At 36.3% G+C, this 16,994-nt stretch overlaps 1 protein-coding gene across 17 annotated transcripts in view; it reads left to right on the forward strand.

The window, feature by feature from the left end:
• Nucleotides 1-16,994, forward strand: part of HMBOX1 (homeobox containing 1) — a 177,734-nt gene that overhangs the window by 134,731 nt on the left and 26,009 nt on the right. For all 17 annotated transcript variants that reach the window (XM_024130764.3, XM_028494237.2, XM_055087348.1 and 14 more), the window contains one exon: nucleotides 4,237-4,390. In XM_024130764.3, coding sequence (XP_023986532.1) covers nucleotides 4,237-4,390 — 154 coding nt within the window. The remainder of the gene's footprint in view (nucleotides 1-4,236; nucleotides 4,391-16,994) is intronic.

The following is a 16,994-nucleotide window of genomic DNA, read 5'->3' on the forward strand; positions in this document are numbered from 1 at the left end:
TCAGAGGGATTTAAATTCTTACATACATTGTTCCTGCATAATTGTGAACCCATTCTTGGGTTATTCATTGCTCTCCATCTGTTTCAACCAAAGCAAGAGGAACAGGTTTCTAGAACAAATCTGTTTGTTGTAGTGTTTCCAGAGTTTTTCTTGTGCTTTTTTTTTTTTTTTTTTTTTTCCACGCGGCTTGCAGGATCTTAGTTCCCAAACCAGGGATCGAACCCACGCCCTCGGCAGTGAAAACGCAGAGTCCTAACCACTGGACCACCAGGGAATTAATTCCCTCTTCTGCTATTTTTAAATACTACTGCATTGAAAAAGAAAAAGGAACAAGACAAAAACCTCAAAAGAAATATGATAATATTATGTTTCAAATTAAGTATGTTTACAAGTTTGAAATTATTCAGAGTTTCCACCTTCTGTGCATAAATTGCCTTGATTTTCTGTGCATAATTGCCATTACTTACTTCTCTCTCTTCTTTTTTTTTCCCTCCTTCCCTCTCTCCCCCTTTCTTTGACTTCCTGACCAATTTTATTTCATCTAAGTTTCCTTTTTATAGAAAACCTGGACAATACAGGATATTGTAAAGAAGCATAGTTATATTACCAATAAACCCTAATACTAGGGAAGAACCATTATTATCAGTTGGCTTATTTCCTTCAACCTCATGACTCATTTAAGATTCTTTGTATTCTTTGTTTTATTTGTGCCCATTTATCACTCTAAGAAAGTATGCCATAGTTACAGATATGGCCTACTAGTAGCAACTCACTGACCTATTTCTCATCCTCCACCCAATGAAGCCCTGAAACTCTCTATCCTTTTACCAGAGCCAGACCTTGGATGAGAGGACCTGGCTGCCTTAACCAGGTCATTTCTACCTCTGTCTTTATTAGCCATGGTAGCAAGTTTGGCTCCGTTTTGGACCTTTTATCATGGCTGTAGAATAAAGTTTATATAAGCTAGCTTAGGTAGATTCCAGAGCCCTCATTATACTGTCAATCCTGCTTGCATTCCGAAAAGTACCAAAACAAGGAGTTTGAAACCCTCTAGTCCCATAGTTCCTTCTTACGCCTAAACTTTGTTAACTTTGAATTGGGCCCAGACCTAATTGCCAAGTTATTTTGGCAGAATGGAACCCTCTTTCTTGAACTACCTAAAGAAAGGTTTCAGTTTAGAGTTTCATAGTGTGTAGGCCAGGAATTTTTTAAATCAGGGGTTAGCAAACTCTTCCTATAAATAGGGCCCGATAGTAAATATTTTAAGCTTTGCAAGCTGTATGGTCTCTGTCACAGCTATGCAACTCTGCATTATAGTACCAAAAAGAGACAATATGTAAGTGAATGAGTGTGGCTCTGTGTCATTGTGGCAGAAGGCCAGAATGTGCCACACCTTTTAAGCCAGTAGGTCTCTAATGTGTTGGTGACACACTTGCCCATTTGAGGAAGAAGTCAAATATTTACTTTACATCACACATGACAGGAAATCATATATCTATTAAGAGTTCAAACAAAAGTGAAAACTATAAAAATATTCTGAGTTATATAAAATGCATTGACCATAAAAGAACAGATTAACAGATTTGACTGTACAAAAATTAAGATCTCGAAACACATCATAAATAAAAAGATGAATGACAAGCTGGAGAAAAATAGTTGCAATCTATATGACTAGCAATTGGTATGGTATCTACACACCAATAAGAGGAATAACTCAAAAGGAAAAAGGACAAAAGATATAAATTCACAAGAGAAGTAATTGTCAGAAACAGGAAAAGATGCTCATTCTTACTAATAGTGAAATCTTTATATATTAAAGAGAAATTTTTGCCTGCCAAATGTATAAATGTGAATAATTAATAACACTTATACTAATAATACTCGGTGTGTCAGGGAATTGGGGAAATAAACAACTGGAGGTGGTTGTAATGTCTTATATTAGTTCTATATTATTGTGTAACAAATTACCCCACAGGTTAGCAGCTGAAAACAACAAACATTTATTATCTCACAATTTCTGTGGGTCAGGAATTCAGGAGCAGCTTAGCTAAAGAGGTTCTGGCTCAGAGTTCTCATGACATTGTAGTCGAGCTGTCAGCCAGGTCTGCGGTCACCAGGGCAGGACAGTCTGCTTCTAAGGTCACTCGGATGAGTCTTGGCAGGCCCCAGTTCCTTATTGCCTGTTGGCCAGAGATAGCAGGTCCTCCACCTGGGCCTGGCCATTGGCTTGCTGAGTGTTCTTACTACATGGCAGCTAGTTTTGCCCTGAGCAAGTGATCTAAGAGCCAGAGCAACAACACAGACACCACAGTGTATTCTACAGTCTAATCCCTGAAAGTGACATATCATTACTTCTACCATATGTTATTGGTCACATAAACTAATCCTGGTACGAGGTGAATACCAGGAGTTGGCAATCCTTAGGAGCCACCTTGGAAGCTGGCTACCACATAACTATATTAGGGCTGTATGTCTAGGGCCTTGTTTCTGTCAGCTGGGTTCTACAGTTCTCCATGTGGTGTCTGCTGCAGCTAGAATGTCCAAACTGGCTTTTTTCCTCAAATGTCTGGCGCCTGGGTGGGTTTCACAGGAGCACCAGGAGGCAGACTGGGCATCTTTCACGCCACGTGGCTAGCTTTGGCTTCCTTACAACATCGTGGTCTCAGGGTAGTCGTACTTCTTATATGGCAGCTGGCTTCCCCCAGAACCAGCATTCCAGGAGATTACTCAGAAGTTGCAAAGCTTCTTATGACCTAGCCTCAAACTATGTCCATGTTGTAAAAAGGTGTCACAGGACCAGCCCAGATTCAGGGGCATGATTACCAGGAGGTGTGACTTATTGTGAAGGGCCATCCTTGGAACCTATCCCAGGGAATTATGCTTAGGAGAGATGATGCTGGCTTACTCTAAAGTGGTAGCAGTGAAGGTAATATAAATTTGTCTGATTCTGGATATATTTTGAAGATAAAATTGACAGGATTTGCCTGTGGATTAGATATATAGTAGGTGGGAAAAAATAGCAGAGTCAAAGGTGATTCTGAGATTTTTGAGCTGAGCAATTTAAAGAATAGGGATGCCATTTACTTGGATGGGAAAGAATGCAGGACAACAGGTTTGGAAAGGAAAATCGGAATTGGTTGAAATACTGGACATTTGTATGAGACAGTGCATATAAAGATGTAGCCATTAAGGGGACATCAAGAAACAAACCTATGTGTAGTAAAGTAGAAACACTACCCTTGGTATTAATTGCAAGGTACAATAAATAGAGTATAATTCCTATTATGAAGAAAGAAGTATATGCATACATGCATTATCACCAGTTCAGGTTGAGAAAAGTCTAGTCTGATTTAGTAAAATATCTCAATTGTACATTTTTTTCCATTGGTTTTATTACATTCAAGAGGTAAAAAAATAGTATAGCATTAACAGGTGGTAGACTTATGGAGATCTGAATTAGTTAATAGACTAAAAACATATCAAATATCGTCTCTTCTTTTGATGCTATATTTGACTTTTTTTTTTAAAAGAGCTTGCAACAGTTAGTGTTATTTTAAATTCATCTCCTACCTGCATACGTTGATTAAAGGGCTCCCATTTTCTCAACAACAAGAAGTCTTTTGAATGGTAATGAAAGGTTCTGAACATGTAGGATATATTGTTCAGAAAGATTAAAACTGTCAAATAGGAATTTCAAGAGAAATTTTTTCAGAGGAAGATACTCTGATTAAGAGTTGTCACTGGGCCAAAGACCATATGTCCTTATTCCCCTGAAGAGATAGATTTTGAGCTTTGTTTCAAAAATTGACATAAACAAAGATAAAAGACAAATGACTAACTGAAAAAAAATGGCATTTAAAATAATTAATCATGGGGGAGTTCCCTGGCGGTACAGTGGTTAGGACACTGCACTTTCACTGCTGAGAGCATAGGTTCAATCCCTGGTCAGGGAACTAGGATCCTGCAAGCCACGCAGCGTGGCAAAATAAAATAAAATAAGTAAAGTAAAATAAAGCAAAGTAAAGTAAAATAGATGGACTTTTTAAGGAAGAGTTTTTGTCTCCTTGGATTTTTATTTTGGTCAAATAACTTTTTAAAAATATAAATACCAAATGTATTGGGCCTGCAATTTCTAGTGAAGGGGCAAAAGTTTATTGTTGATTTCATGATGTATTTGTCATATTGGTTTTAGTAAATTGCAAGATATTTGCCCAAAAAAAGTCTCATTTATTTCAGGGGCTACGCTAAGTATGAGACCCGCGCCCATTCCAATAGAGGACCCGGAATGGAGACAAACGCCTCCCCCAGTCTCAGCTACATCTGGCACCTTCCGACTGCGACGAGGGAGTCGATTTACCTGGAGAAAGGAGTGCCTGGCTGTCATGGAAAGGTACATGTCTCCTTTTCCTAGGAGCAATCTCCCAAACTTAGGAAAGAGAGACTTAGGATAGATTTGGACACTTTTCATTTCAAACAAGTAATTTGAGATCTAGGTTTTATCTCTAAAAGTATTTTGGAGTACTATAAGTGCTGTATTATTGAAATATTATTGAAATAAAACGATCTTACCATTGAGAATTCATAAAACTGGAGTTAGTATCTATCAATATAATTTTTGTCCTCAGTAATTTAAGAAACTTTAGAATAATTTTTTTGAGTTTAGATCTTTGTATTATGTTTTAGAAAGACTCTTTGAAGTCTTATTTTCATAAAAAATATTGAATAATTGTGTAGGAGGCCACTGAGACTTAACTTTCTTTGATAAGGAGTATAGCCTAAATGACCTTAGTCCCAGAGGTTAGAAGTACATGTTTTTTACTTTGATTTCATATCCTCTGACTCTAGCACCAGTACCTGATCTATAGTGGTGCTTTTATTTTTTCTTTTTTCAGTTTTTTTTTACAATTTTTTTTCTTGACAATTTTTTTTTTTTTTTTACAATTTTTTCAAAAAAATTAATTGAGCTATTTTTTTTTGTCTGCATTGGGTCTTGGTTGCTGTGCACAGGCTTTCTCTAGTTGCAACGAGCAGGGGCTACTCTTTGTTGTGGTGCGCCGGCTTCTCATTGCAGTAGGTCTCTTATTGGGGAGCATGGGCTCTAGGTGCGAGGGCTTCAGTAGTTGCAGCATGCAGGCTCAGTAGTTGTGTCTCGAGGGTTCTAGAGCACAGGCTCAGTAGTTGTGGCGCACGGGCTTAGTTGCTCTGCAGCATGTGAGACCTTCCTGGACCAGGGATCAAACCCGTATCCCCTGCATTGGCAGGCGGATTTTTAACCACTACACCACCGGGGAAGTCCCGGTACTCAGTACTTTTTAAACTTGAATTTGACCTTAGCTTCAGTCTTTCCTATTGGAAATCATATAAGTTAATTAAATGTGGTTATGAAATGTTCAATATATTTAGGGTGAATCCTATAGTATAATTATCCTTTTAGTCTCCTACCTATAAGTAATGTTTACAGAATCTTGGTTTGATGGAGAGTTTTATATGCAATAAGGTAGTAATTTTCTATTAGAAAAGTATTTACTTCCTAAGATTAAAATGTAGAGAAAAAGAATATATTAGGCAGAGGTGAAAACAATTGAACTTTTTCATATTGTCGTTTCTCAATAATTTAAATAATAGAAAAGAATGGAATTGAATGTTTAAAACTAGATTTAAATTCTAAGTATGTACATATTTACACTGAGCCAGCTTCACATTTTTTTTTCCTATTATCTAATCTGACCAATCAAATGGTATACTGAAAAGAGCATTTGACTCAGAGTCAGAAGACCTGAAGCCTGATTTTGGCTTTGCCATTAACCAGCTGTGTAACTTTGTTCAGGTCAGAAATTCTGAGCTTTAGCTTCCTTATCTCTAAAATATAACCTGTTTTGCACATATAAGCTTCGATTAACCAGAAAGTTTTTCCCTGAGGAAGAATTCCAACTAATAAATGGAAAAAAGATGATTAGAGTATCATTATTATCAGACAGTAATCATTGATAGTTGCTAACATCCCATAAAGATATACAAGCAGGTATTATGTACTTAGAAGATGTTAAGACACCACCTACAGAGTATTCTTTCTAACAAAATTGAAGCTGAATCAAATCGAATTTCTAGATCCAACTCCAGGTTTTTAGGAAATATGGAACAAAATTCTGTTAAACAACACCACAGGGGTTTAAGTCAACCAGATTCATGGTGTGAGAGACCCTAAGAATAATAACTCAGTTTCTTCAAGTGTTTTTTTTTTTTTTTAAATCTTCAGCCAGTTGAAGAAATTTGAACACTGGATAAATAGTGATTCTTGTTTCAGTTATGATAATGGTCACTTATATGTAAACGGTGCTACATTTATAAAAATTAGAGTTCTTGTCTTTTAGAAACATGTATTAAAATGTATAATATGATGAAGTGATATCTGGGATTTACCTCAATAACACAGGCGTAAAGGCAGGGGCAAGGGTGTGTATAAAACGAGTGGTATCAGTAAATTACTGATTTCTCTAGTTAGGTGATGTTACCTGGGGGTTCATAGTATGGTTCTCTCCACTTTTTCTGTATATTATGTGCGTGTTAAAGGATGCTCTAAATTTTGGATCAAATCACATGGAACTAGGAGAAATGTAAAGCCTTCATATATCACAAAAACTCAACTACATGATGTTATCTAATAGTAACATTTACTTAATAAATATTTGATTGTCACTGTAGTGACAGCAGTACAACAGTGAACATTGCAAACTCCCTCCTAAAGAGTCAGGTTGGAGAAACAGAAGTTAATGAAACAATCATACAAATCAAGGTAAAACTGCAATTGTGATACATGTAGGAAAGGAAAGGTACATTGTGCTTCAACATCTTGTATTGATAAGAGAGGATGTGGTGATTTAATTAGGTCAAAAGGAAGGGGGAAAATATTGCAGATAGAAAGGAGAGCTATAGTCATCTAGAACCATCATCATGGCCACCTGTGGCTACTTAGATTTAAATCATATAAATTTTTAAAAATTTAAATTTAGTTCCTCAGTCACACTAGCCACATTTCAAGCACCCAGTAGTCATGTATGGTTACTGACTATAGTTTTAGACAACACAGATATGTAACATTTCTATCATCACAGAAAATTTTGTCAGACAGCTCTAATACAGAACAACTGTATCTCATCCCCAATAGAAAAACAGTGGTTATATTTGACCCATAATGATTTGTTTCTATTTTTCTCTTTACTCAAAATTTTAAGGAAATACAAATATAAATTAAAAAGCAAACATTAAGTACATTGAAATATTTTAGAAAATGTTCTATGTGACCATGACAGAAACAGATAAATATTTCAGTAATTCACATAACAAAGTTATTGTGCTTCTGCATCCTTTTCCACATCTGGCCCTGCTTTTCAAAGTACAAGATTTAATAATTCATCGTTTATAATGATGGGTCTTTTCTCTCTAATTAGCATTCATTCATTCATTCACCTGTTCATTAAACATGTGTTTTTACACATGGCATTTGGTCTCTTGAGTCGCTTAATTTTAAGTTTCTTATACATACATAAACACACATACACACACAGACACACGTTTTCCATGCTGTTTATTTGTTAAAGAGAACATGATATTTTGTCCTGTTGATTTTCCCACGTTTTAGATTTGGCCAGTTATATCCTCTTACTGTCTCATTACATGACCCCATATTTTCTGTAGACTGGTAGTTAGATCTAGAGTCCTGATTAGATTCTGGTTCAGTTTTTTGGCACATAACTGGTACTTTGTTCTTCCTATTACGTTGTATAAGGAGACGCATAATGTCTGGTTGTCTCCCATTTTTAGTAACTATAAGGTTAATCAGTAGATTCAGTGCTATCTTCCTGATCCACTTATTAGAAAGGTCCCCGTGTACAGCATAGTTTAGGGCAGTGATTCTTAACCTTGGCTGCATATTAGGATCATCCGGGAGCTTTAAAAAACACCAGTGAGACTATACCCCTGACCAACCGAATTGTAATCTCTGGGTGTGGGACCTAGTCAGAGGTACATTTGAAAAGCTCCCAAGTGATTCTAAAGGGCACTCAGGATTGAGAACCACTGTTTTGTATCCACTGATGATTTTTTCCTAGTCACTTTTTTCATAAGAGGTTTGCAAAATGGTTATATTCCAATTTTTTTTACTTCTTCTGCACTGATAAGCTCGAGTTCTTCTATAAAGAAGAACTTTCCTCTCATTAACTCTTTAGTTGCCCAGAAATATATTTCCTCACAAACTTGGGGAGGTACTCTGATATAAGCAATTATAGAACTGGGGAATGAATGCTATTATGAAAATGGGTAATTAAATTTATGGGATCATATGAAATGCCAGCAAGCAGAGGAGAGAGTCAGGAAGACTTTACCAAAGTGGTGACATTTTGGCTGCATTTTGATGGATGATGGATAGGAGTTCACCAGTTAGACAGTCATAGAAAGGATAGTATGAGGTTAGGAGATTTTCTGTGGCGGAAGATAGGGTTTTTCATCAGGAGCATCTCTACTTTGATTATACAGGACTTAGTCATACTATGCACTCTATAATTAAATAAGACCATGCTTAATTATACCGTAGCTTTGGTGTTCAGGCTTTATCATAAAGGAGATTGTACCTGATCAGATTGGTCTGTTAGATAACGTTAGTAGGGGTATGGAAGATCAGCAAGAAATCAGCCAGCTAAGTATGCATTTGAACTTATACCAGATGCCTAGAGCCGAGGTAAAATAAACGTAAGTTGTAGTGTCTGCCCTCATATATCTTAAGATAATAATAGCTTACATTTCAGTAGGATTTTACAGTGTATAATTATTAATCTTATTGATAATTATTCTATATGATAAGTGAGCTTATTTAATCTTCACGATTCTGTACTGTGGATATCTTATTATTTATAGTTTATATATAAGAGCCTCAGAGAAAAGAAGTGACTAGCTTATATGTAAATGGGTTGAGGAGGGATAGATGGAGGCTGTTAGGGTAATCTGTGCATCAGTGATGAGGGCCCAAGCTATAATATTAAAGCAAAGGGCAAGAAAGTGGATAGAAGATAATAGATATCAGAAAAAATTTGAAGAAAAGAACAACCTAAGCTAGTTACAGATTGAACATAGAGATGACAGAGCAGGAAGTGTAAAAGAGAGTTTAGCAATGGTGATGCTCAAAGAGTGTTCATCTGGGAGACAACATCTGTACCATTAGAAAATGGTTTGACTTTGGGCAAATCATTTAATATCTCTTAACCCCAATTACTGTATTTATAAAAAGAAGAGTTAAGTACTATGATAGAGTAAAAAGTCATAGTCATAGAGACTTACGGTTTAGTCCCAGTTTCACCTTATGTTAATCTTTAGGAATTTCAGTTTTCTGTAAAATGAAGTTCGTTATTATGAGAAGAGTTACGAGAGTTACGTGAGATAATATATGTAAAGCATAAAGTAGAATGCCTTTCTCATAACTAGTATTGAACAAATCTTCCCTTTCTACCTAAATTCCTTTCACTTAGAGCTTTGACTGTGAAATCACCTCAAGATTTCTGTGCTAGGAGGTTTCATTGGCTCTAGAAATGAAGATTTAGGAGTCGTCAATATAGTAGGTACAGTTAAAGCCATGAGTAAGAATATACCCAGTTTAAATTCATCTCTTCTATTTCTATATTTTTGCTTATACTGTGTTTGCGTTTTTGCAGCTAAATATGGCTCCAGAAAAACTTAAAACCCTTCTGACTGATCTCATTTTAAATTCATGACCATGAACCTCAAGTGAGTCTTTAATTCTGCCAGACAATCATACTATACCTTTCTGGTTCATTCTTTCCCACTCTCCTAAATAATTATTTCACACTTTGTTCTCTCTGCAAACTCCCCATCCTCAGTCTCATGATGATCTTTCTTCCTATTTAAATGAGGAAAGTGAAGGACTCAGAGGAAAATTTCACTAACTACCCACCTGTTTGCATATAACACACACATACTATTTTCCTACCCCTTACCATCCCCAAAGCACTTCAGTAATATTTCCTAGCACATAACTTAGTGGTGCCTGCCTGGCTTACAGTAGATACATATATATATATATATATACATATATCTCGATCCCCCTTTTTTTGGCCTTTTCCACTTCTCTGACCTCGTTGCATTGTCTGTACCACATATTTGACTTTTAAAATAGCTAGTTCCCGAAACATTTATTGTCACTAAGGACAATGCTGTATGATTCCCTTTGTATGAAATATCTAGTTTAAGTAAACCTATAGAGAGACAGAATGTAGATATGTGGTTTCTAGGGCTGGGGAGGTTAGGGATATTGTAGGGGAGGATGAAGGCTAAGGAGTGTTCGGTTTCTTTTTGGGGGTGTTGGAAATTTCTAAAATTGATTGTGATAATGCTCACACAACTCTGAATATGCTAAAAGCTATTGAATTATAAATGGGTGAATTTGGGGGTATGTGAATTTTATCTCAGTATAGCTGTTTTTTTTAAAGAAACAGTTATTTAGTACAGTATTGGGAGTTTAACATATATTTATCCTCCACATTTCAGCCTCATAACAGTCCTGGTTTCTTCTTTTTCTAACGAGGCAACCAAGGCTCTAAGAGGTTGAATACCTTCCCAGGACCACAAAGCTAATAAGTGGCCCGGCCACATATCAACCTTGAGAAAGAGCTAACCATGGATTTGAGTTTTCCTTATTAACTAAGAGGGGTATAATTTTATTTGGGTGTACACTGATTGTTTTTAATGTATGGACTTGACCCTTATTAACTCTGACGTCTGATGCCACTAGATTAACGTGTGATGTAACCTTCTATTTGCTTAAGAGCATATGGAGATTGTAAAGAGGGAAAGATAAAACAAAAATGGAAAAATGATTGATAATTGTTGAAGCTGGATAATAGGTACATGGGAGTTCATGGGTATAGTATATTTGTGTAGTTTTGAAATTTTCCATAAAGATTTTTGTTGTTATTATTTAAAGCAAACTTGACTAGATTTTAATGGACAAAATAGAATTAGATAATTGACTAATATTTATTCATTCAGTCATTTATTTATAGAGCATCTGTTATGTGCTAGCACTGAGCTAGGCTAAACTCAAGTAGTTTACATATTCACAAGGGGAAGGAGCATCATCTATATTGTATGTCTGAAATACCTGCACGTACAAATAATATAATGTAAGACTCATATGTGATTTTTATTCAGCAAACCTAACTGTTCCTTTGTTCATTTATTCAACAAAGTACTTACTAGGTATGAGGCAAAGTGCTAGGGATGGAGAGAAGGGATACATTTCAGGGTGAAGAAGTAAAGGATGATGATGAACCTAGTAGAACTGAATAGTCTTTAGAGTTTATGGTCAGAAGTTGTGGAGGCCTTATGGCCTAAAATCAAAGCTTCTGATGTACTCTCCTTTTTAACCTTTCTGCCATTCGGACTGGGTATTCTTTCAGCTCTGGAAACAGGTATGTCTTTGGAGTGTTCGGATATTTGACCAGGACACAAAAGTGTGAGACCTGGCTATTGTACCTATTCTGGTCTCAAGGGAGAAGATGAAAGAAACCTTCAAATCTCCATATATAGGCTTTTCAGCCCAATTAAGCAAGATAGAAAGAGAAGCAACAACTTGAAGAAGGCTTTGACTAGATACAGGAATAAATAAGAGCACCCTGTGACATGTAGAAGCAATAGAGTATAATGCTTAAGAGTACCCACTTTGGAACCAGATCTCTGTATATAGGTTACTTATTGCTGTTATTTTTCATCAAAGTAGCTGAATGATGAGTCTGTATCTGGGTGTGTCCAGGAAAATGAAGGCAAAATGAGTATCGCTCTGTGTGTTTGTAATTAAAACTATTTCATGGTTTTGTTTTGTTTTTTATGGAAACAGCACACCTATCATTTGTTTTTTGTTACTCTTAGATTCTTTTCATATTCATCTTCAGTGAGCTATTATAAAACAAAATCATTTCTAAAGCCCAGAACCTTCTGAAATTATAAGGAAAACATTTTTGATGTTGTTGTTTTATCCTTTGTCAATCTCCAAAACAACTCGAAAAAATTAACCCTAATTATTCTCCCCAACAAGCAAAGAATCCGTATTAAAAATTTCAGCTTAAGGGTGTCTCTTCCCCCAAAATTAAAGCATCTAAAAATAGTTTCTTAGGATAAAAGTTACTCTTTATCAACAAAAATAACTTCACAACCACAATACTATAATAAACCAAAATTAAATCATAGCTCTAAATTTGGTGTCACTGCTATTAACCTGACATGTTATATACAGTCTGAATGTGTAATCTGAATTAGAGACCTGGCTCTAGTACCCAAATGCATTTTATATAAGTCTGTTGTACATCCTGGGAGAATCAGCATAGAAGAGACAAATCTGTTTGTAAAGTCTGTTTCTAGAATTTTGCTTGAGGTTTCTGTAATTTAAATCTCTTGGTATTTACCACATTTTGGAATTCTTCCCAGGACAGTTTATTAGTACTTGGATTTTGGTTTCAGTCTCTTTCCTTTCTCTGTTTTACTTTCAGTTTTTTCAGTGAGTACTTGGACTATGAAGGTTAAGAAGACCAATAGTTCCAGAAACTAAATTCTATATTTAACTGCAGACTGGGTGTGGTTCAGAAACTGCAATGCAAGCTTGCTAGTATCTTGCCAGTCATCAAAACCCTGACCTGCAGGGAACATTCCTTTTCTTAGTCTTCTGACTCTGAAATATGATGAATTTTGATGATATATGGTGTACACTTTTGTATGTGTAACTAAAATAAAGACAGAGAAGTCGCATAGGTTCAAACTTGAAGTGGCTCTGGAAGATGTTTCTTCTGTGTTCTTTTATAGTAGTCTCAAATGGTATTAACCTGCCCTAGTTTCATGGCGCCACTTCCCATTATTGTTTTATTACCTTTAATTACTACTGTGCGATTTAAAACTTTTTTTACACAGGAAGTCTTCTCCACTTCATCTTTCTTAAGTCATGAAGCCACATTTTCTTTTAATGTTTTTATCTTGTTTTGCTTTATATAGTTTTAGACAGTTTCCTAATTACCGTAAAAATGGAGAAATAACTGCTTGTTCTCCTAGTAAAAATTTCCCTCATTTTAAAAAAAGCACTCTATCTCTTGAAGAGAATCCTATTACTTTGTAAAAGGGAAAAATAATCACCTTTTCCTCCTTAGCAGTATCCTTCTGTATTATTTTGGGTAGTGTAGTGTCCCAGTATCATTTGGTATCATTCATACTATACAGAAATCCACGGAGTAAGAGACTCGTCTCATTTCAGTAAGATTACACCTAGCCACAAAAAAATTGGAGCAGAAATGCTTATAAATGCTTTTCTAATATTGCTCTTCTGAGAGATTGAGACCCATCCAGATGCTTCTTTGAATGACAGCTTGTGCCATGTGAACAATAAAGGGACCATTTTACCTCTGTTGTACAAAAATACATAAATTGCATCTGCTGACCACTGATTCGGTTTAAGCAACATTTAAGAACCTTCCCTTGATTTCATTTACTTGTATTTGGTCACCATTTCTGCAGAGGGAAAGACCCTAAAGATCATCTAGTTCCAACAGTTTGTCTTTTAAAACAGGAATTAAGAAGTTAATTAACTTGGCTAAACTCCAGAAGAAATGAGTTTAAGTTGCTTATTTTGAACCCATAGCCATATGAACCATAGAATTTTTTAAGCATAATGTTGATCTTTTCTGTTCTTTCTCTTCTTTATTTTTTGTTAGATACACATTTATTGAGTGTCTGCTATGTGCTAGGCTGTATGCTAAGAATTGGGATGCAAAGATGAATAGAACGAAAGTCCTTATTGCATTTAACTGTCTTCTTGTCTGTGTTTCTTTATTCATCTCTTATTTCTTTCAGGCCCTCTTAATCTTCCTTTTTCCCTCCTAAACTCCTTTCTATATCTTCCTCGAGGTTCCTCACTTTCTGTTCTTTAGTTTGCCAGAAAATTTTCTATTCAGTTTTTTCTTTCTTCTTCTCACACTTTCTTTTAAGTATGCTTCCTACCCTCCCACCTCTGTTCTTAGTTGCTTCTTAGTTGATCATAATGTAAACTTCAGTATATGCTTTAGTTTTTCTTAAACTTACTGAATAAAGTATTTTTCTCCTGTTTCACTTAAAAAGCAAATTAATCAATATTTATTTTTCAAAGAATTAGTAAATGTTATACAATTTCTAAGGGCCCTTATAATTCTCAAAATTGCATTGCTGTATGATTTTAAGTAATTTCTTGTTATGTGTGGAACCTTTGTTCCCTTTAAGACTGTGGGTTTTGTTAGGAAAATCTTCTCACCCTAGAAGTAAATCTTTGAAAAATAATTGGTGCTTTGTATAACTACATGAATGAATAGACTAACTTCAAAGAACAAAATCACCTCCATGATAACAGTTCTATGAGAAGACCAGTTATCTCTAGGACATCATTCATATATATATATATATATATATATATATATATATATATATATCTCACCACATAATTTATCTTGGCACCTTGTTTGGCAATCAGCTTGTACTTTGGTCCCTCAATTTCTCTGTTTATAGTAATGAAATACCTTAAGGGTATTGCAACCTGAAAATGCAGAGAAATCATTGTTCACCTACCTTTTATCAGTCTAGGTAATGAGAATTACTTCCTTCTTCCTTATAAAATGAAAAAACTAAAAACATTTCTCACTGCTGAGAAAAAAATTTGCTTGTCCTAGTTTTCATTTTATCTCTAAGAGTAAAACTTTCTTTAGTATTTTACAGCTGCAAAGAAACTTACATCTTATTTTCTTCTTTGTTATGTTGCTGCTGAATTGAGTGGACTAGCTAAAGAAAATATCTTTTTCATATCTGGGATCAGAGACCACGTGTATGACCAAGATAGTGACTTTGCATAGGAAATTCAGTGAATTTTTTTTTAACTTCTTTACATTTAACCATGATAGCTTTTTAGCAAGCCGCTAAGCTATTACATGGAATGTAGTGGTAAAGTAACGGATGTGGCCTGTGTAAATTCGAAGAAAACTGTGAATGAAATAATGTTAAGCGATAGAAGAAAAATTGCATTATTACAATAATGAAAAAGGAATACACATACAAAGATAAAGATTGGGAGCAGCAATAAAACTTTAAATAAATGGTTTGCCCTAAATGTCGAATAGTTTGTACATTTTATGTTAGTTTTTGTCTTTCTGTTTGTTTGTTTCTGATAATATAGTGGTTAAGAACACAGATTGGTGTGGGGGTTTTTTTGTTATTTTTTTGTTTTTTTTTTTTTTGTGGTACGCGGGCCTCTCACTGTCGTGGCCTCTCCCTTTGCGGAGCACAGGCTCTGGACGCGCAGGCTCAGCGGCCATGGCTCACGGGCCCAGCTGCTCCGCGGCATGTGGGATCTTCCCGGACTGGGGCACGAACCCGTGTCCCCGCATCGGCAGGCGGACCCTCAACCACTGCGCCGCCAGGGAAGCCCACACAGATTGTTTTTAAAAATTATTTTATTGAGGTATACTTGATCTACAACATAGTGTTAATTTCTGCTGTCCAGCAAAGTGATTCAGTTATAACTATACATATATTCCTTTTCATATTCTTTTCCATTATGGTCTATCACAGGATGCCAAATATAGTTCCCTGTGCTGTACAGCAGGACCCTGTTGTTTATCCATTCTATATATACTAGTTTGCATCTGCTAGTCCCAAACTCCTAATCCATCCCTTCTCCACCACCTCCCCCTTGGCAACCACAAGTCTGTTCTCTGTCTGTGAGTCTGTTTCTGTTTTGTAGATAAGTTCATTTGTGTCATATTTTAGATTCTACATAAAAGTGATATCATATGGTATTTGCCTTTCTCTGTCTGACTTCACTTAATATGGTAATCTCCAGGACCATCCAGGTTGCTGCAGATGGCATTATTTCATTCTTTTTTATGGCTGAGTAGTATTCCACTGTATATGTGTACCACATCTTCTTTATCCATTCATCTGTCGATAGACATTTAAGTTGTTTCCATGCTTGGCTACTGTAAATGGTGCTGCAGTGAACATTGGGGTGTTGGGGTGCATGTATCTTTTTTTTTTTTTAACTTTATTTCTTTTAAGTCTTTATTGAATTTGTTACAGTATTGCTTCTGTTTTATGTTTTGGTTTTTTGGCCATGAGGCATGTGAGATCTTAGCTCCCCAACCAGGGATCGAACCTGCACCCCCTGCATTGGAAGGTGAAGTCTTAACCACTGGCCTGCCAGGGAAGTCCCACATGTATCTTTTTGAATTACAGTTTTCTCTGGATGTATACCCAGGAGTGGGATTACAGGATCCTATGGCAACCCTATTTTTAGTTTTCTAAGGAACTTCCATACTGTTTTCCATAGTAGCTGCACCAGTTTACATTCCCACCAACAGTGTAGGAGGGTTCCTTTTTCTCCGCACCGTCTCCAGCATTTGTTGTTTGTAGACTTTTTGATGATGGCCATTCTGACTGTTGTGAGGTGGTATGGTACCTCTTGGTAGTTTTGATTTGCTTTTCTCTAATAATTAGTGATGTTGAGCATCTTTTCATGTGCCTGTTGGCCATCTGTATGTCTTCTTTGGAGGAATGTAGGTTTAGGTCTTCTGCCCATTTTTCAATTGGGTTTTTTTATTTTTTTTTTTGCGGTACGCGGGCCTCTCACTGTTGTGGCCTCTCCCGTTGCAGAGCACAGGCTCCAGACGCGCAGGCTCAGCAGCCATGGCTCACGGGCCTAGCCGCTACGCAGCATGTGGGATCTTCCCGGACCGGGACACGAACCCATGTCCCCCGCATCGGCAGGCGGGCTCTCAACCACTGCGCCACCAGGGAAGCCTGGGTTGTTTGTTTTTTTGTTACTGAGTTGTGTGAGCTGTTTGTATATTTTGGAAATTAAGCCCTTGTTGGTCGCATCATTTGCAAATATTTTCTCCAGTCCGTAGGTTGTCTTTCTGTTTTGTTTA

Source organism: Physeter macrocephalus, chromosome 9, assembly GCF_002837175.3.
Source record: "Physeter macrocephalus isolate SW-GA chromosome 9, ASM283717v5, whole genome shotgun sequence".
Classification (NCBI taxonomy): Eukaryota; Metazoa; Chordata; class Mammalia; order Artiodactyla; family Physeteridae; genus Physeter; species Physeter macrocephalus.